This window comes from Scardinius erythrophthalmus (assembly GCF_964197995.2).
Source record: "Scardinius erythrophthalmus genome assembly, chromosome: 3".
Classification (NCBI taxonomy): domain Eukaryota; kingdom Metazoa; phylum Chordata; class Actinopteri; order Cypriniformes; family Leuciscidae; genus Scardinius; species Scardinius erythrophthalmus.
The window spans coordinates 48,889,617-48,909,906 of record NC_138223.1 but is presented as its reverse complement, the minus strand read 5'-3'; the positions used below and the strand labels follow the sequence as shown (position 1 = coordinate 48,909,906).

Below are 20,290 nucleotides of genomic sequence, written 5' to 3'. Positions count from 1 at the left end.
GCTCCAGTGAAGTTCACTTAATTTATTCAAATTTAGTTTCAATATTACTTGAGCTCTACACTAAATAGGACTCCAATTTCATATATAATCAAATTGAAATCGTGTTTCTTATTAGAAAATAATCATAAATATTGATTATGATTTAATTTAGATCTTTGTTTATTCTCAGTATCCATATTTTCAATTATTCTTTCATTATGGACCCAATGCCACACAGTCACACGCCCGGGTATATGTGGATCTCACGGACACAAACTTGTCAGTTCTGAAATAGTCAGAGGGTGCAGGGTTTGCTAATACCTCTTCAGTCGGTTGCCTACTGCTCACTCATACAAAAAAGTGTAGTTTATTTAGCCACTTCCGTACAACTTGCCAAGTCAGTGTAGACAGAAATCAAAAGGTCTTCAGATGACGTGCCTACTGCTTCATTTATCTGTGCCTTTAGTTTGACCTATCCTGGACACAGATCTGCGGTAGCACCAGCCTCCTCATAATCTACTAAAATAATGATTTCAGAAAACTTCAGAATAAATCAAGATGTAATATTTATTTGTCAGGTAAAAATGTATCATGCCAATTACACAAATAAATGATTAAAAGCCAATTCAGAAATAATAAATACATGACATCATTTACTCAAAGATGACTCTAAAAGTAAGCAATGCATTCCTGACAGAGACACACAGTGGTCCCATTGGAAAACACTGACAGAGAACTGTATGGGGGATGTTCCTGGTTACAGGTTCCCAAAGACTGCTCTGTCACCTACCCTTAAATACCCAGACAAAAGGGTTATATTTTTTAGGGTTGTTTTGGGTCAGTTCATGTACCCCAGGAGGTAGCACCTGGTTTCGGGGGAGAGGGGAGATGTCTTGAAGAGACATCACCCAAAAAGGAGAACAGAATTCTCTACCGTTTTCAATCTTTCTCATAAAACCAATGACTGCAATGCAATTAAGACCATTTTACCAATCGCACTGAGACATTTAAAATGACACCAAACATGAAAAGGAAAAACAATAGATTCACAAGATCCATCATTTGTGATATATAGACGATCTCAGTGAACTATTAGTGACTTGAGGAGGGAGAGGGGGATGCGGAGTTAAACAATTGTTTGGACGAGACAATGTCCTGTGCTCTTTCTTTGCAATCTTCTGTCCAGGGTGCGTTTTATTGCTTTATTGCAGGGTGAGTTTTATCTCAGCTTTTGTTTTAGCAGGAAAATCAGTTCTTTCAATGTTCTTTCAGATTTTTCAGTCGTACTGACAACTCAAAATTTCAGATAACGTTGGAAAATCAGTGAATGCAAACAGAGAAAAATAACAGCAGAACTGGAGGACATGAGTGAAAAGTCTATTAAGAATTTCCCCACTAAACCAATCAAGTAATCTTAACTTGGGTTTTCTGAGTAAGGCATAATATACTGTAACAAAAAAAAAATAATAATAATTGCCTTCAATTTTTAAGTACAATCACCTTGGATGTTAAAGTAGTTTCAATTTAAATTACATTAAACTGACTTAAAAAATTAGTTGAATCTTGTATAACATAAAAAAAGTTGAAAATTGCTTAACTTATTTTGATGAGTTAAAGCAGGGTTCACCAATCTCGGTCCTGGAGGGCCGGTGTCCTGCAGAGTTTAGCTCCAACCCCAATTAAACACACCTGAACCAGCTAATCAAGGTCTCACTAGAAGGCATACTAGAAACTTTCAAACAGGTGTGTTGGAGCTGGTTGGAGCTAAACTCTGCAGGACAGCGGCCCTCCAGGACCGACATTGGTGAACCCTGAGTTAAAGTAATGTAAAAACATATGTTGGCATCACTTATTGACATTACACTTTTTTACAGTGTATGAGAATAGTGCAGATTACTAGATTTTACAATTAAGATAAGCCATCAAGTTAACTAAAAAGTGTTAGTTAAAACAACTGTTACAGTGTATGTATATGTATATATATATATATATATATATATATATATATATATATATATCACAGAGGTGAGAGTAAGTCACTAAATTCAAGTCTCAAGTAGGGCTGGGCGATATATCGCGCGATATTGTTATGCGCATCTCATCAGTAAAGCCGGTTCCCAGGGCCGGCCCGAGGCATAAGCGAACTAAGCGGCTGCTTGGGGCCCCCTCGCCACCAGGGGGCCCCCAAGCGAGTTTTTTTTTTTTTTTTTTTTTTTTTTTACATATTAGGCCTAATTAAATTAAACAAGTGACATAAATTAATGAATGGATTAATAATTCAAGACAAGAAAATTCTGATTTCATGATCAATATACCTGCCTACAACTGCTGCTGTGTCTGCCAGTGTTTGATGCGCATAACCTCGCGTGCATAGAAAACTCGTGCGCAAAGTCACGGTAGCCTAATGTTAAGCCATTTCACACAAATTTGATTTGATCAATGATTTATCCTTTAAATTTAATGATATTCAGAACAGAACAAGAATAAAAAAATAACTATAAACAAGCCAAAACGAAATAATTTAAAGCGAAAGTGAAAGCGGATCTCTCTCATTAGAATCAAAATGTTTCAACATTCGCGATGGATTTGGATGGTAAACTATTATTTATTATAGGCTTCTTTGTACTTCACCCACGTTCCAATATCGAGGGAAAAAATCATCCTCTTCACAAGCGCAAAAATGTGCTTGAAATCCAATATCGAGGGAAAAAATCATTCTCTTCACATGCGCAAAAATGTGCTTGGAAACATCACAGTGGAGCGGTGCTTAGGCTACGCAGCACTGAATGGTACGAATTGTAGGCTACTACTGACTATTTAAAAAGAGCAGTGTAATTTTTATATGTTAGTTTGACTATTTTATTATTATTTTTTATTACGGCTATAACGAACAGGCTGCGATGTCAAGATTGCAGTGCTGGAATAGCCTATGTTGTGTGTGTGTGTGTGTGTGTGTGTGTGTGTGTGTGTGTGTGTGTGTGTGTGTGTGTGTGTGTGTGAGGCGCGGACGCGATCGAACAGTGGAAACATAAACACATACTCCGTCATGTTCATATAAGACATCATTCAAACTGCAAAGGGTTGCAAAACGTTGGAGGATATTTTGCAAATAATTTTTTTTATATGTTTTTTGACAGTTTGTTTTCAGAAGTTTCAAAGAGTTATTAAAAGAGTAAAGAAAAAGTTAAAACATTTTTATTTAAGTATCTATTTTTTATTAAGTAGGCTATTTATTTTGTATTAATACATAACCTCATTGTATTAATTTATAATGTAACATTATAGAGTGACATTGTGTCAATAATCGTCAAGCACAGGTGACTCCGCGTGGTGGGAGGGGGCCCCCAAATCAAATTCTGCTTAGGGCCCCCAAAAGGCTCGGGCCGGCACTGCCGGTTCCCTTGATTACTAGTAAATCACCATCACCTGCTTTCAGATGAAGCGGTGTTAAATTAACACTCCTGGGGCTGTGAGTGTATATGAGTCCACACTCAAGAGTGTAAAGTGTTAAAATAAGAGTGTTAAATGAACACTCAAGAGTGTTAAAGTTAATGAGATAATTAAGAGATTAATTAAGTGATTATTGAGCATTATTGAAGACACCTGATGTTAGCAAGCAGAATCACTGAAGGAGAAAATCACAAATTGTAAGTTACCATTAAGGTGATGGGTGTTTGCTTTAGTTGGGCTCTAGACCATTACATGTTTACTTAAACTTTTACTGTTGTTTGACTGTTGTTATTGATTTATAACAGTTAAATGAACAAAGTAAAGTGTGATCTGATAGTGTTGGTTATGTTTTGACATAATCATGCTGTGATCTGAAAAATGAAATTTATTGAAATTGCTTGGTTTAACTTGTTAGCAGCAGTTTTGTGATTCTTCAGCCTATGATTAAAAGTACTTACTTATAATTCAAAATATTTAATAAACATTGTTCTGATCAAAAGACTTTCAAATGAATTTATTTAGAAACACAGACATCAATAATCAGCCTGTGAATCTCAACAATGGTGACAATAATAAAGCATGTTGCAGTGGCTGCCACCAATAACATCTCATTAATGTCTCCCATCATGCATTGCGGTATGAATAAATTATGATCTGAATTGTCTATGTAATTTACTTTTCCTAATTGAATATTCTGCTCGTCACCATTGTTGAAATACATTGACTGAATCTTGACATCTGTGTGTGCCTAAAAGAATGTTTGATTTAAACAACTGTTAAGAAATCCTTTATATTATATAAAAAAATTCTGGGCATTTATGCAGTCACAGTTATGCTGTAAACAAAACCAAACATCGAAGTCAGTAAGAAGGATCTTAATGAGTTCAGTGATCAAGTTCAAATGATGATTATCATAATAAAACCAATACCATCAGATCACTTTTTTTTCTTTGCTCATCTGGCAGTTATAACTCAGATACAACAGACAAACAAAGTCTAAAGTAAACGTATAATGGTCAAGAGCCCAACTAAAGCAAATACCCATCACAATAATGGTAACTTACAATTTGTGATTTTCTTCTTCTGTGATTCTGCTTGTTTGTTAACATCAGGTGTCTTCAATAATGCTCAATCATCACTAAATTAATCACTTAATTATCTCATTAACTTAAACACTCTTGAGTGTGGACTCATACACTCCCAGGAGTAGGGCTGGGCGATTTAAATCGCGATATTGTTATGCGCATCTCGTCAGTAAAGCCGGTTCCTTGATTAGTAGTAAATCGCCATCACCTGCTTTCAGATGAAGTGGCATTTAGGGCTGAGGAGATAATTAAGTGATTAATTTAGTGATGATTGAGCATTATTGAAGACACCTGATGTTAACAAGCAGAATCACTGAAGGAGCAAATCACAAATTGTAAGTTACCATTAAGGTGATGGGTGTTTGCTTTAGTTGGGCTCTAGACCATTATATGTTTACTTTAATATTTACTGTTGTTCGTCTGCTGATATAGATTTATAACAGTTAACTGAACAAAGTAAAATGTTATCTTAATAGTGTTGGCTACGTTTTGACATAATCATGCTGTGATCTGAAAAAGGAAACATATTGAGATAGTTTGGCTTAACCTGTTAACAGCAGTTTTGTGATTCTTCAGCCTATGATTATCAGTACTTTACTTATAATTCAAATTTAATAAACATTGTTCTGATCAAAAAGACATTCAGATAAATTAATTTAAAACACAGACATCAATAATCAGCCTGTGAATCTCAACAATGGTGACAATAATAAAGCATGTTGCAGTGGCTGCCACCAATCACAACTCATTAATGGCTCCCATCATGCATTGCGGTATGAATAAATTATGATCCAAATTGTCTATGACTATGTAATTTACTTTTCCTCATTGAATATTCTGCTCCTCACCATTGTTGAGATGCATAGACTGAATCTTGACATCTGTGTGTGCCTAATGATTTTTTTTTTTAAATCACCTTTTAAGAAATCCTTTAAATTACATCAAAAAATTCTGGCCATATATTCAGATTCACAGTTGTGCTGTAACCAGCAACATAAATCGAAGTCAGAAAGAAGGATTTAAAAGAGTTCAGTGATCAAGTTCAAATGATGTTTGTCATAATATAACCATCATCATCAAACCAATATTTACTCTTTGTTCAACTGGCAGTTTTAACTCAGTTACAACAGCCAAACAAAGTCTAAAGTAAACATAAAAGGGTCAGAGCCCAACTAAAGCAACTACCCATCACAATAATGGTAACTTACAATTTGAGCTTTTCTCCTTCAGTGATTCTGCTTGTTAACATCAGGTGTCTTCAATAATGCTCAATCATCACTAAATTAATCACTTAGTTATCTCATTAACTTAAACACTCTTGAGTGTGGACTCATACACTCCCAGGAGTGTTAATTTAACACTGGATGTTTCGCTGTGTACAAAGAGCCGTAGTTAACCTGTTAAGCTGCAACGCCACTTTTGAAAAATCCCCAGAAATGACATACCCAAACTTAAACAGATACAGTTCATGAACCCTTTGCACTAAAAGCACAAGTATGATCTCATTTGAAAGCTGACACCTGGCAGTTTATTGTAAATGTAGAATTAATTATTGTCATAATGAAAAAAAATTGTTATAAATAGCTTCAAAGTTTTGTAAAGTTATTAGAAATTATTTTTTATGAAACATCCTCATGAAAATAAAATTGAAGTTGGCACTGGAGCAATCTAGAAATGCACTACAGCTAAAGCCACATGTCTAAACATTTTATGTTTAAAATCTGAAGATAATAAGTCCAAAACTCTGTATTTAGTTACATGTTTTTCAAGACCATGTCAGTTGACTTTATTTTGATTTGACGTTAAAGATGCTTCTGATGTTTATTGCCATCTTCTAACCATCTATCCAGTATATTGTCTCTATTGTTTTGTGGTGCAAACGAGCCCCATTCAGTCTCAGTCTCCCCCTGCACACATTAACACCTCTCCAGCCTGGTTATGGCTGGAAATATGCATTTCTTTTGTCTGCATTATAGTTACTAACGACTGGCTATTCATAGGGTTTCAATCCCTAATTTATTTTATCAAAGTTCTTACTTAACATTTAAAAACTGGATCAAATGCCCTGCTTGAATAATGAAACATTTTAGTAAGCATATTTAGAAAAAAATTATAAAAGGATAACTGCAATATGTGGCAGGTGCACCTAGGGCTAGCTAGCATGTTAGCTTAGCACACCATCAATACACGACAATTTATGAGATTAAAACCATTTTTGTGCTTCAAACTTAATTTATAACGCAAGTAGAGTGTTTTAAATAATCTTCTGTGATATAATTTCGCTTCAGATTAAAAAATCAGACAGAAAATATATATTTTTTATTATTCTGCACAATGATAAAGTCTATATCGATTAGCAATACATTATAAATATAATCTATTATTATGGAAATACCTGACATTATTTGAAGAACACAGGTAAACCAAATATCATTTCAATCATGTTTATTGTCTTCAAAAAGTCTTTTTTTCTGCATGTAACAACGATCTCTGATAGCTTTGTGTGTGTTCGAGACTTCCTGGATTGTCACATGATCATGGTTCTTCTTCATGTTACATAAATGGACTATTATTGTGAATGTAGCGCCCTCAGGCTGTTGGTATGGATTGAAAACACAATACATCACAGTGTCCAGCGCTCATAATGATTACATCGACGCATTTGGGCATAAATTCAATAAATATTATTCCTGTCTATAGAAATCTGATGAAAACTTATGAAAATATATCAATATTTCTCCAAATCTGCACATTTTTGAGCTAAAGCCCTGAGGGACGTTGTTTTGTGTATCGCTGTCATGACGACAGCACGGGAGTTTTTTATGAATGAAAGCGGCTGACGGTCATAATTCATATTAAAGGTATCGACTCATTTTTTCATTTCATAACTCCTGACACAAATTAAGACATAACTGTCACTATAAGTTTTTCAGAATACAATAGTGGTCAAATACTGAAACTTGAGTCTTATATCTTTTTAATGATGTATAGTTTGTCAATGTATAACATTAAATCTGATAGTAATTTTTAACTAAATAAAAAAAAAACGCTTCAGTGCGCCGACGCACTGGTGAAGCTTAACAGGTTAACTGACAAGCTGAGCCATATCGCATTAAATATCGCTGGCGATACGTCCGCGATATTAATGCGATATGGCTCAGCTTGACAGTTAACTACGGCTCTTTGTAGTAAATGCCGCTCCATCTGAAAGCAGGTGATGGTGATTTACTACTAATCAAGGAACCGGCTTTACTGACGAGATGCGCATAACAATATCGCGATTTAAATCGCCCAGCCCTACCCAGGAGTGTTAATTTGACAGGAGTTTTTGCCGTGTACAAAGAGCCGTAGTTAAGTTAACTGACAAGCTGATCCATATCGCATTAAATATCGCTGGCGATACGTCCGCGATATTAATGCGATATGGCTCAGCTTGTCAGTTAATTACGGCTCTTTGTAGTAAATGCCGCTCCATCTGAAAGCAGGTGATGGTGATTTACTACTAATCAAAGAACCGGCTTTACTGACGAGATGCGCATAACAATATCGCGCGATATATCGCCCAGCCCTAGTCTCAAGTCAAGTCCAAGTCTTAACATTGCAAGTCAAAGTCAAGCCAAGTCATTCTGTTGTAAGGGTCAAGTCAAATCAAGTCAAGTCAAGTCAAGTCAAGTGAAGTCAAGTCAAGTCAAGTCAATTCAAGTCATACTCTTTGTCAAGTCAAGTCAAGTCACAACTTAGTCATCAATTTAATCCAATTAGGCCAACGTGAACACACTCAAAAAAAAAAAATGTCCAACTAAAATCCAACTAGAGTCCAACTAAAGCAAATGCTAACCACCATCATGGTGACTTTAAAATACAATTGTTGATTTCATTAAAACGGATATTAAATAAAGTCAGTCTGGTTACTAATAGGTGAAGCTGGTAAAGCTGTTTGAGTTGTTTAATCCTCTTCTGCTGAGATCTTCACAGATTTAATGTCTTCTTTTCTCTTCAGTTGATTTCATCTAAGACTGTGTCTGAAGTCAGTTGTAGTTCTTGTGTTTCTCTTTCTTTCAGTGATTCTGCTTGTTAACAGCAGGTGTTCATAATTAATGCTCAATCATCACTTAATTATCTCATTAACTTCAACACTGCTTCAATGGTACTTTATGTAGTGTGCACACATATGAACACTGAGAAGTGTTAATTTAACATGGGCGTTTTTCTGTGTACTATTACATAAATCTTATCTGTTTCATTTATATATGACTTAAAAATATGAATTACATTCAGATTATTAATTGGTTTATGTTAAAACTATGTAATCCAAATGGATGGAAATTCTATATGCAATTTAAATACATAAATCTTATGTTTAGACTTTTTTTTTTTGAGTGTGTTCACGTTGGCCTAATTGGATTAAATTGACATTTTTAAAGTTTTTGTTTCGTTTACACTTTCATAGAGGACATCACAGCAAAATAACTATGTAGGGCTAGCACAAGATGGGAAAAGTTTTATTAATTCTTGTTTACTTGTGTTCATTTAATTTATTTTTATTTTAGAGCATTTAATGTGCTTTTTAACAATATTTTATTTATTACACACAAGTTAATTTATTTTATTTTTTTACCCATCAGCCCTCTGTGTCTAAATAAGAAATAAAAGTCCCAGAGTTAAAAAATGTGTAAAACGAGCCTGTGTGTGACTTGGTATGACTTGATGACTAAGTTGCGTCTTGACTTGACAAAGAGTATGACTTGACTTGACTTGACTTGATTTGACTTGACCCTTACAACAGAATGACTTGGCTTGACTTTGACTTGCAATGTTAAGACTTGGACTTGACTTGAGACTTGAATTTAGTGGCTTACTCCCACCTCTGGGAGAAGCGCTGCGCGTGGAGAAGAAGAAGGTCAGAGCGAGAGCAGGAGATGAGAGATGAGAAATGAGGAGGTCTCTTCTTTTTAAAAGACACCTGTTTATGCCCTCTTTTTGGGACAACAGCAAATCAGATCTTCTGATCTGAGGCGGGAAGAAAGTTTCTTTGTTTGTGAAGAAACGCCTACTTTGACTGTCATGTGAGAGATCGAAAATAGCATTCATATTTAGAAATATGGTATTTCTAATAAATAAATGCATATTATTGTACTTTGCAGTCAAGATTCGACTCCGACATGTTTTTCCCATTACATTGACACCTCGAATGACGTTTTTGCATGAAAGAAATACAGGGTTACATAATTTCCTCATAATCACTAGAATAGTGATTTTGGATTAACATAATAACGTTGCATAGATACCTCAGACATTATCTGGCCAATTATACACACATAAAAATACATATCAAAAACATTGCTATTGGATCACATGTGTGGAAATGTCTGTTTCAAAGTCCAGAGTGTGTTTGTGTGTGTGCGTTGGAATGTCATGAGGCTGTAAAGTCACCGGGAGTTCACGCTGAACTGGCGGGAAGCCAGCCACCCTGGCGCTGGTAAATTGCCCCGTAGGGAATAATAACAAACAGAGCTGTCTTACTAAGGACAAAGAAGATGTGTCCGACACCCTCATGATTCACTTAATTTGAAACGCAGATGTCTGTATGTCATTGTTGCTACAATGAGAAAAATTACAAAGCCCAGTATGTAGCAACTAAAATGATCAACCTGATTGCCATGTCTTGAATATCCATCCAAATCCACAGGATGATTTAAATTTGATCTAACAGATTTTTAACCCATTAACAAGGGGAGGTACAATTTTCCATTTTCTCTTGCAACAAAACCACAAACAAAGTGGCGCAAGTGTTAACCAATCCTCTCTACACAGCAAAATCCCCAGTGTTAAATTAATGCTGCTCAGTGTTTATATGGGTCCACTCAGAGTGTTAAAATGAACACTGAAGCAGTTTTAAAGTTAATGAGATAATTAAGTGATTAATTGAGTGATTATTGAGCATTATTGAAGACACATGATGTTAACAACATTCTTTTGCTATTTTCTTTATTTTGGCCATCGGTGGAGAAGAAATCATAGCACGGTTACTCATGGTTCTTACAGAGCTTTCAACCGAGGAGGTCCTTCAGAAAATATCAGAAGCAGGCATAGAAGTAACCGACGTCGAGATGAAAGGAGATGAAATGGACTTTCAGGCAAATGACATTTACTCAGATGATAATAATTTATATGTCACAGTTTGACATTCAGTTTAAAATGAAATGTTGGAAAATGTGAAAATGAAAAGGATTTAATAAATTCTGATTTTACTTCAGTGTGTGTGTGTAATATATATATATATATATATATATATATATATATATATATATATATATATATATATATATATATATATATATATATATATATATTAGAGGTGGGCATAGATTAATTTGTTTTAATCTAGATTAAGCTAGATTAATTTTGAAATTAATCTAGATTAATCTAGATTAAAATGGCTCATTTGAATTCTGCAGAAGGCATTCAGAATATGTGTGCTACCCAAATAATGACTATAAAAGTAAGTCTTTGAGAACGGGTTTCTCAAGCCAGGTGGCGCATCAGACTAGGGGCTCATCTCCTGTTTCCAAAATGCATCACAAACTGCTTGAGAAAGCTGTTCTACTCATAGACTGTAAAAGGTTACTTCTGTACTGTTACCGTCCGTAGGCAACATTAGGTAGGCCTATGTTATTATCAACTACTATAGGCTATCAATTAGGGATGGGCGATATGGCCTAAAATCTATATTGTGATATACATTGCAGCCTCTTGCGATAACGATACACAGTATATTATGATAAAACCATTTCAGAACAGGTTACACAGACCCTGCTAAACAACTTCTACATTTTTTTTTAAAGGGTATATGTAGTTTTGAGAACATATATTGTGCAAAACTGTAAGTATACAACATAATTTTGCAGATAAATAAAATTTAAGTACACTAGCTGCAGAGATCTTAAGTAGGTCTAATGTTTATTATAGCTCTGAGCTTATGAAACCCCAAATTTAAAGTGATAATATTGTCTAACTGATGTCTTTTCAGTTAAAAAGAAACACAACAACGATTCTTAAAATCGGGCGTAGACAGAGATTATGTGTTAAAGTTACACCACTAGATATATTGGAATGAGAATAATACGCGCGTGGTATTCAGTGATGTCATGTTTCTTTTTGAATTTGAGGTGGTAGAACGGATTAGTCGTGTGTTAACTTACCGAACCGTTACCCCACACACTCGGATAGTTTGCTGCTGTTTGTCGGACGGCTTAAATCCGAACCAAATCCAAATTATGGATGTTGCAGTTTTCACTTTCAGCCGTGTTTACTTAAGATGATGACGAATATGTATATGTATATGTATATGTAATATGTAATATGTAATATTGCAGCCGGGTTTACCTCGCGGCCGCGGGTAGATTGCGTCATCATAGCTTGTGTAGTAGAGCCATCTCCCAACCCAACTTGGGGAATAGATTAACGGCGATATTTTTTTTATCGCGCGATAAGAGTCTCTGCGTTAACGCCGATAACGGCCCACCACTAATATATATATATATATATATATATATATATATATATATATATATATATATATATATATATATATATAGTCAACGATTGTACCCTTTCAAAGCCAATTGTGTACCCTTTTTGAAGGGTCCATTTTTGTACTGTTAAATAAAGGTACAAATATGTATCCTATGCCAAGGGTACAAAAGCTGTACCCTTGAGGGTACAGCCCCAGTGACAAGCCATTGAACCTTTATTTTCTGAGAGTGTATGATAGCAATATAAGGTATAATACCAACTTTAACGATACAATGTTTAATAACACAAAAAATATGCAGTTTTTTTAATTTCCTGAAAAATAATGGTTTTGGAGATACGAGGATTCTGCCTGACAGCGCCGATAAGGTATTTGGCTTCGGGAACACACCTAATCTACTCCATCTGGAGGATGACCCACCCACAGTTTTTTTGCTTTCGACACCCATGAAGAAAACATCCTGCAATTGAATGCGAACGACTGATATATATTGTGGGAAAACCCACTTTGCTTACAGTGCAAAAGAAACTTTATGTGAAAACAGACTGTTGAAAAGCAACTATGAACAAAATTCCTCTAACAACAAGTGATTCAGCCGAAAGGAGTCTAAAGAAGACCACGGTATGTATCTAATATGAGTCTTTGCATTTTATTGTAAGCTTTTTGATGCAATAAAAAACTTTTTTTAATTGCATTTATATGCACAATTTGTCGCCTTTGGCTTTTGGCTTGATACATATAAAAAAAAAAAAAAAAATATATATATATATATATATATATATATATATATATATATATATATATATATATATATGCTATTTTCTCAGATATATATATACACTTTGCAGCATTATTTTCCTGTTATCACTGTAAAGCTGCTTTGAAACAATCTGTATTGTAAAAAGCGCTATATAAATAAAGGTGAACTGAATTAAGTGGCTGTTTTTATTGTTTAGACTGGAGGTGTTGTGAAGCTTAGAGCTATATCTGTGCACATAGGAGTTTTCTGGCTGATACTGGGTAAGTGTATTCTACATTCATCAACCTTGAAGAATAAAATAAACTTGAGAAACAGATTTAACTTGAACTTTTCATTTCCAAATATTACAGTCAGTGTTGAAGGATGGACATATCACTCAGATAACACGATAATGACCTGGAATGAGACACGGGAGTGGTGTCAAAAACATTACACAGACATTGTAGTGATTCACAATGAAAATGTAACACATTTCCTTAAAACACATTTGGAAAGTAGATCCTCGAGTCCTTACTATTGGATTGGACTCAAAAAGATCAATGGCAATTGGACGTGGGTTGCCAATGGACAGATCATGAACTATGAAAACTGGGCGGCCAATGAGCCCAGCAATGCTCTGTCTGATGGAAAATGTGTGGAAATGTACAGCAACGTCAACACACTTGGCAAGTGGAACGATGAAGACTGCAGTAAAAAAAAGTATCCTGTGTGTCACAAAGGTAAGGATTCTGAGTTAGTTTTTAAATTTTTAAATTTCATTTATTTCCAGTTAGAGCACTATACTCTATACGACATCTCTGTGAGAGAAACATTGAGTTATTAACAGTCCATAAAGGATGTTTCTTATAAATCTATATGTTTTTCTTTCAGCACAATGTCTAAACAATTCATGCAGTAATAATGGGCTCTGTAAAGAACAAGTCAACAACTTCACCTGTGTATGTAAGCCAGGTTTCTCTGGGGCACGGTGTGAAACAGGTCAGAACAAACAGTGGTGAAATATCTATCTATGAAGTGAAATATATTATATTTTAAATGATTGGGGGAAAAAACAATGTTAAATGGATAAAACTGTATATAATCCTGAATAGTTTACATTACGAAAATCTTTACTTAAACATTACGACATTCCTTAAACATGCCATTTCTCTCTCTCTCTCTCTCTCTCTCTCTCTCTCTCTCTCTCTCTCTCTCTCTCTCTCTCTCTCTCTCTCTCTCTCTCTCTCTCTCTCTCTCTCTCTCTCTCTCTCTCTCCCCCCCAGTCGTGTCATGTGAGCAACTATCCGCACCACCGCATGGCTGGATGGAATGCTCTGGTCTGTATGGGAATCATTCCCTCAACTCAAACTGTAAGTTTTCCTGTGCTGGTGGTTATAAGCTGGGCGGCACAGATGAGCTCAAATGCAGTTCATCAGGTGCATGGAACGCTCCTCCACCTTCATGTGCAGCAGGTACAATATATATATTTCAAAAGTAGGATTCTGTGTTTGCACTGATATATCTCTTAATAGATATCAATATATGCATGCAAGATTGAGTTGTCTTCCGCTTGCAGTGGAGTGTTTTCCCGTTCTTTTGTTTGGTGGTGGAATGATGAACTGCACTGAAGGACATGACAGCTTCAGATCTGCCTGTAGAGTACAGTGTCCACCTGGACGTTTGCTTCTGGGCTTTACTGAGTTCACATGCAGAGCTGATGGCATGTGGGAGTCTTCCTTTCCATTGATGTGCGCAAGTAAGGAGTTTGCACTTTTCAGTTGTGCCCCACAGATATGGCGTATAATGAGAGCATGTTGGTATTAACAGTATGTGAATTATTTTTTTTACAATTTAATTTGAAAAGGATTGGTTATTTACTCATTTTAAAATATCATATCCTAGAAATATTCACCCTACCAACCAGGGTCTATATTCCTACCAACCATCTATATTCCTATGATTATGCAGCCTTGGAAATAACCAAGTTTTTTTTATTATTATTGTTACTAAACTCATAAAAAATAAAAGTTCCAAAAGGTTTTGTTTTGTTTTGTTTTTTGCTGCAATGCCATATAGAAGAACCATTTATTTTATTTTTTTTGGTTTCCCAAAGATCATTTCTGTCAAAGTTCTTACATGAACCATTTTTTTAGTGTGAAGAACATTTTAATAATCTGAAAAACCTTTTAAAGCATCTTTTGTGTAATGGAAAGGTTTAATGGATGTTAAAGGTTCTTTATGGAACCATCAATGGCAATAAAGAACCTTCATTTTTACCCTAAGCCTCTATTTCAACCCCATTAGAGTATGTTTTCATATTTATTTAATACGTATAATCATGTATTTATATTAACTGATTTAATTCTGAATCATTAACACAAACAATTTCCATTACATTACATTTAAAATATTTTGAGGTTTTAATTAACATTATTCTATATGATGCATGAACCCAATGGTCAAAAATATGATTAAATGAACCCATTATTTATTTATTTACACACTAACATAATAAGGACAATAAAACAAACAAACAACGACAACAACGAAAGAAGAGATCTGAGTACAAGTATTACAGCAACTGAGATGCATTTACACAATCTGGAAATTTGCCCATCAAATTAGTAAATGACTCTCACTTGCTCAAGAAAACTTGCTCTTTCCTTAATAAAATGAATCATTTCCAAATGCATTATCTTAACTCTATTTTTAAAGGGAAGAAATATCAGGAAATAAAAAAATAAATGTTTATTAAAAAAAGAATACTTAGAATCTTGTTATATTTTTCCTCAGGTCTTGTCCATTTTCACATTGCTCTTTTGGCATCTGTTGTCATCTCAGTGTTTTGTGGCTGTTTTTGTTGCAGAATGAGTGAGTATAGTGTGAAGTTTTGAAGGATTTCTCAAATCTAAAAAAGTAATAATTATTATTCCCAAGCGAAAAATATATATATTTTTAAATGTTTTCTTTTTCCTTTTTAAATTTGGTTGTAGATAAAAAGGCAGTGAAATTGGGGTAAATTGTGTTTACTTTAATTTTTCTTGCCAGTTTCACTGATTTAGATGATTTAGATTACAATTAACCATACATAAATCTTACTCCACCATGTTTTCTTGCAGAACTCAAGAGGTAATACTGAATCCAGCATTTGAAGCTGAACACACACCAGTTGATGGACCTCTATGCTCAGCATAAAGATGACTGACAATAACTGGATTGATGTTAGATTGTCAAATCTTCTTCAGTTCATTCTTATTTTTGATACTTTGTATGTGAAAAAAGAAATAAAGTAAATCGTTGTTATCTTTTGCTCAAAAATGCTTGATGTATAGCTGTAAAAAAAAAAAAAAAAAAAAAAAAAAAACATTATTCAGTGTGAGCTATAGAATGACATTAAAACTATTTAATATCTGGTATATAAGAATAGCAGTGTAACTTTTCCTTCAATGGCAGCACTATTTCACAATTTCCCATCACTTAGTTCTCATGCAATTGCAACTGTCTGAATATTGGCAAATCATATTTGCCAGCAATTTCGTATGCATTAAACTGTGAACGTCCTCTCAGATTTCCTCTCAGAATAAATGAAACTGCATAGAAGAACCGGGAGCGGTGGATTTTTGCTAAACAAATAACAGGCACCAGGTGGAGGTAGAATCGCAGGCTGATTTATGTTGTTCTGTCGGAGCAAAGTGTCGGTTTCAGATCAAAAAAATCTTGCTGAAGGCAGCTTTAAGAGAAACTGAGATAAGAAGACAACAAGAAGAATATGGGGCCAGTCCAGAAGAAACAACAGAACAACATCTGTCCAAAGCATGTGAGAATGTTTAATATTTAATTGTTTTTGTTTTTTCCCAAATGTCAAGACACTTTTCTTGAAAACTGTAACACATACAAACTCAAAACAGAAGAAATGAAAGCTCAGTCTTAATTAAACAGTTTCTCTACCGGGTTTTCAAAACAATCTCTATACAATTCATAACAATTTTATACAACTCTGCAACATCAGCACTGTCAATACATAGACTGCAGATTATTTATAAATGAATAAATTACACTTGTAGAAGATGATATAATAGCGGAAATACATTTTCACAGACGCAAGCTTGGCGACTGCACCCTATATGAGGCTTTCGACTGCTGCCTTCTGTTTCGCTCTTACATGTTTCTGGTCGTTTCCCTGATAGCAGACCAACATTGAATCAAGGTTGAAACTTAAAAAACATTAATTCAGGGTGCAAACCTGATGAAAAATCAATGTTAAGTTTCAACCTTGATTCAATGGCACTTAAAGCTCAAGTCGCCTCAATTACTGCTTGAAGACACTGATCTGTTGCTTTTCCAACAGTGAATGATGATTTCGTCTCTTGTGTCTCTCTTTTCCACCCGAAAGTTTCTGGTTCTGGAGCGAGAGTGCGTTCTCGTGTCACTTTTCTGTGTTGTTTACCTGATTAACCTGTTAAAGAGCAAATATTGCCTGTCCCGGTGTTTGTTCAGGCAGATCCAGGCGTACCGATAACTCTCATAAACTGCCATAAACTGCCGTTGTACTCTCTATCTCTCCTTGTTTCAGAGCCATTGAAACTGAAACCGCTGATTCCCTCACTCTGACCTGCATAGTTTTATATATTTAGACACACACAGGGCAGTGGCGCAACGACATTAATGCAGAAGTATGATTTTGGCCAAGGCACCTTGAGTGTGTACAATTGTTGTAATTTGTAACTCATCAACTCACATTAAACTTATATTTACATTTTGCCATGCCACAGTTACAATCTAAACTAAACCTTAACTTGTAGCTTCTCTTCCTCTAAAGTTTTTCTATTATTATATTTTCTTTCCGTAAGGGCTGCCACTGTGTATCTATTTCACATACTCTTTAGAAACGCTTACATTATCAAACTCACATTGTTGTACATATGAAATGCTTTGTCCTGTTTCTATTATTGATTCAAGCGCTTTACTTTCACTTCTTTGCTGATAGCATTTCAACATGGTGTATGCTGTGGCCATCTGCTGGTCTAAAGCATGAATAGCACCTGCTGTGTCCTTACGCTTTGTGATTAATGGATCAGGATCACTTTTGCAATATCAGGTTTTTCCCAACAGTCTTTTCAGGAATCCTTGTACACCATAGTTGTAAGATCAGGATGGTGCACTGGAGAGTTCATTACATCAATATACCACCAATACCTGTGTTAGTACTGAATGTATTTAGTGATGGGTGATTGGTTTTAGTGTAACTGAGGTCAGCTGGTTGGGCTGTGCAGTAAACCTCACCTCTGACCTTGAGGCGCACTATAGACCTTGTTAGAAAGCCCTCCTCCTTATCTGACAGGTCATGTTCCCCCAGCAGGCAAAGAATGGAGACTCAAATGTCGGTCAGACGTTGGATTTTGGTTGAAAATGAAATGGTCATGATCCAACGTATGATGTCTAAATCCAAAGTTTGTTTAACTTCAAGCTCCAACGTTAGACAGACGTTAAATTTAGGTTGAAATAAGCATACACAAATAAAAAGGTTAAATGCACGGCAGAACACTTATTACCAGATCACTATACAGTTTGTCAGAAATCAGTGTTTGCTTTAGTTGTGCAATTTGACTCTTGCATTTTCAACACAAGTTTAGGTATGGTAAGAACTCCAAGAGAAATTGCTTTCAGATGTCTTTGATAAATTGAATATATTCCTGACATTATGTGTCTTTTTTTTTGTTTAGACATCATGTTATTATTTTCACATTATTGATTATAAGAGTCCAGTGAGTGTTCTAATCATGCATGCAGACATTAAATAATCAGCGTATGGATCTCAATAACGGTGGAATGCTTCATTCTGCATTGCATTTTGGGTGCATCATACAAAACTTATCTATGGCTCCCAGAATGCATTGTGGCATTAAGCATGACCGTTGTTGAGATTCATATGCTGATTACTGATGTCTGAGTGAGTCTACTAGATGCTGGAGTTTCATTGTCAGCTCTTAAAAATATATTGTCTAAGAGCAGTGTTATGGAAGGTCTGGAAAGGAAGAACTAATGATCTCTAGATCAAGATTAGGACACACGGAATTACATTCAACACTTGCAATAATGGGGAAAAATGAAAATGGTATGCATGATGTTTGTGATGTTATAGAAACAGTAGAACATGTATTTTTTAAATGTAACAAATATGATGATCCCTGAAGTAGTTTATTTAAAGGGCTGGTATAAAGCCCTTTTCACAAGATGTAAAATAAGTCTTTGATGTCCCCAGTGTGTATGTGAAGTTTTAGCTCAAAATACCCCAGATATTTTTATATAGCATGTTAAAGTTGTCACTTTTTGAGAGAGCAAAAACGCACCGTTTTGTGTCTGTTGCTTTAAATGCAAATGAGCTGCTGCTCCCGGCACAGGGGGCGGAGCTTCAAGAGCTTGTGTCCTTTTACCTCACACAGACATGCACTGAAAATTTCAACTTTTAGCCTTTTATGTTCAAACCGAAGTCAGATGATGATGGAGAGACTCAAGAAGAAGTGACAACATGTAGAAGCAACAGGACATTTCTGAATGGTTAGTTGATGAATTTATGTAGCTGATGTTATCTTTAGTTATTAGTTATCTTCTAGCCATTGATTAGCATATAACTAAAGTTAGAAAAGTGAAATCATAATCAACCACCCCTTTAATAATATAAAGGATAGACCAGTAAATGTCACGGACCTCTTGGGAAAGGGATTGAGAGATTCTCAGATATATGGGGCTGTTTTAACCTTTTTGAAGAATACAGGATTAGAGCATAGGATAATGTATGGGGATTGTGATGATTCTGCCCACCTTGATGACTGAGGAGCCCAGGGCGGACGTTGGAGGAGCTGAACACGCAGCGCCAGCAGAAGGTGGGTGAGGCATTACATCCACAAAGTAAAAAAGAAAAAAAGAATATACAGATGCATCACCCATGTAGACTGTACAGTAGGTGGCGGTAATACTCCTAAGGAGTGAGCAGCCAATAACAAGAAGAAGTAGATGATGCTGGAGTTCAAAATGTTTAATGGACAATGAATCAAATCCTTGCTGTAATACTACCAAAAAATTGTAAAAAATAAAAAATAATTATACAAAATTACTCCGACATTACTCCGACACTCTGACAAAATTACTCCGAATTACTCAAACAATCAGATTCTGGATAACATCAGTAAAATAGACCACTATATGATGATTATATTTTTATAATCAAGTAGACAATATCATCTGATCACATTTTCTCTTGCTTTTCTTGCCAAAACAAACAGATACAACAGCCAGAGGAAAAAAATTATAATAATGTAAACACTGTTAACACTCAAACCAAACTAATATTTTCAATAAAACATCAAAAAACAAAACAAACAAAATTTTTTTTTTTTTCAAAAAGAACAGAAATAAAGTCAGTCTGGTTAGTAATAAGTGAAGCTGGTAATGCTGTTTGTGGAGTTGTTCAATCCCCCTCTGCTGAGATCTTCACAGATTTAA

At 35.1% G+C, this 20,290-nt stretch overlaps 2 protein-coding genes across 6 annotated transcripts in view; one reads left to right on the top strand and one right to left on the bottom strand.

The window, feature by feature from the left end:
- The window catches only part of LOC308688228 (GTPase IMAP family member 8), a 276,763-nt gene that overhangs the window by 247,183 nt on the left and 9,290 nt on the right, over nt 1-20,290 (bottom strand). The window lies entirely within an intron of this gene.
- On the top strand, nt 12,377-16,090 carry LOC308688236 (E-selectin-like). Of its 5 annotated transcripts, XM_081361177.1 has the most exons (9): nt 12,497-12,669; nt 13,005-13,068; nt 13,159-13,527; nt 13,679-13,786; nt 14,071-14,259; nt 14,364-14,543; nt 15,581-15,658; nt 15,781-15,802; nt 15,907-16,090. In XM_081361177.1, exons 1-9 carry the CDS (start codon nt 12,610-12,612, stop codon nt 15,980-15,982), a joined length of 1,146 nt encoding a protein of 381 aa, XP_081217303.1. In that variant the 5' UTR covers nt 12,497-12,609; the 3' UTR covers nt 15,983-16,090. The 5 variants fall into 5 exon arrangements, with proteins under 5 accessions (XP_081217304.1, XP_081217305.1, XP_081217307.1 ...); XM_081361178.1 differs by lacking the exon at nt 15,781-15,802 and having other exon boundaries at nt 12,377-12,669; nt 15,581-15,669; XM_081361179.1 differs by lacking the exon at nt 15,781-15,802 and having other exon boundaries at nt 12,482-12,669.

Excerpts from the sequence above, each read along its gene's own strand:
- LOC308688236 (XM_081361177.1), top strand. The coding sequence starts at position 12,610 with ATGAACAAAATTCCTCTAACAACAAGTGATTCAGCCGAAAGGAGTCTA. Across the intron at positions 14,544-15,580 it reads CTTTCCATTGATGTGCGCAA|GTCTTGTCCATTTTCACATT; the intron begins GTAAGGAGTTTG and ends ATTTTTCCTCAG. Across the intron at positions 15,803-15,906 it reads AAAAAGGCAGTGAAATTGGG|AACTCAAGAGGTAATACTGA; the intron begins GTAAATTGTGTT and ends GTTTTCTTGCAG.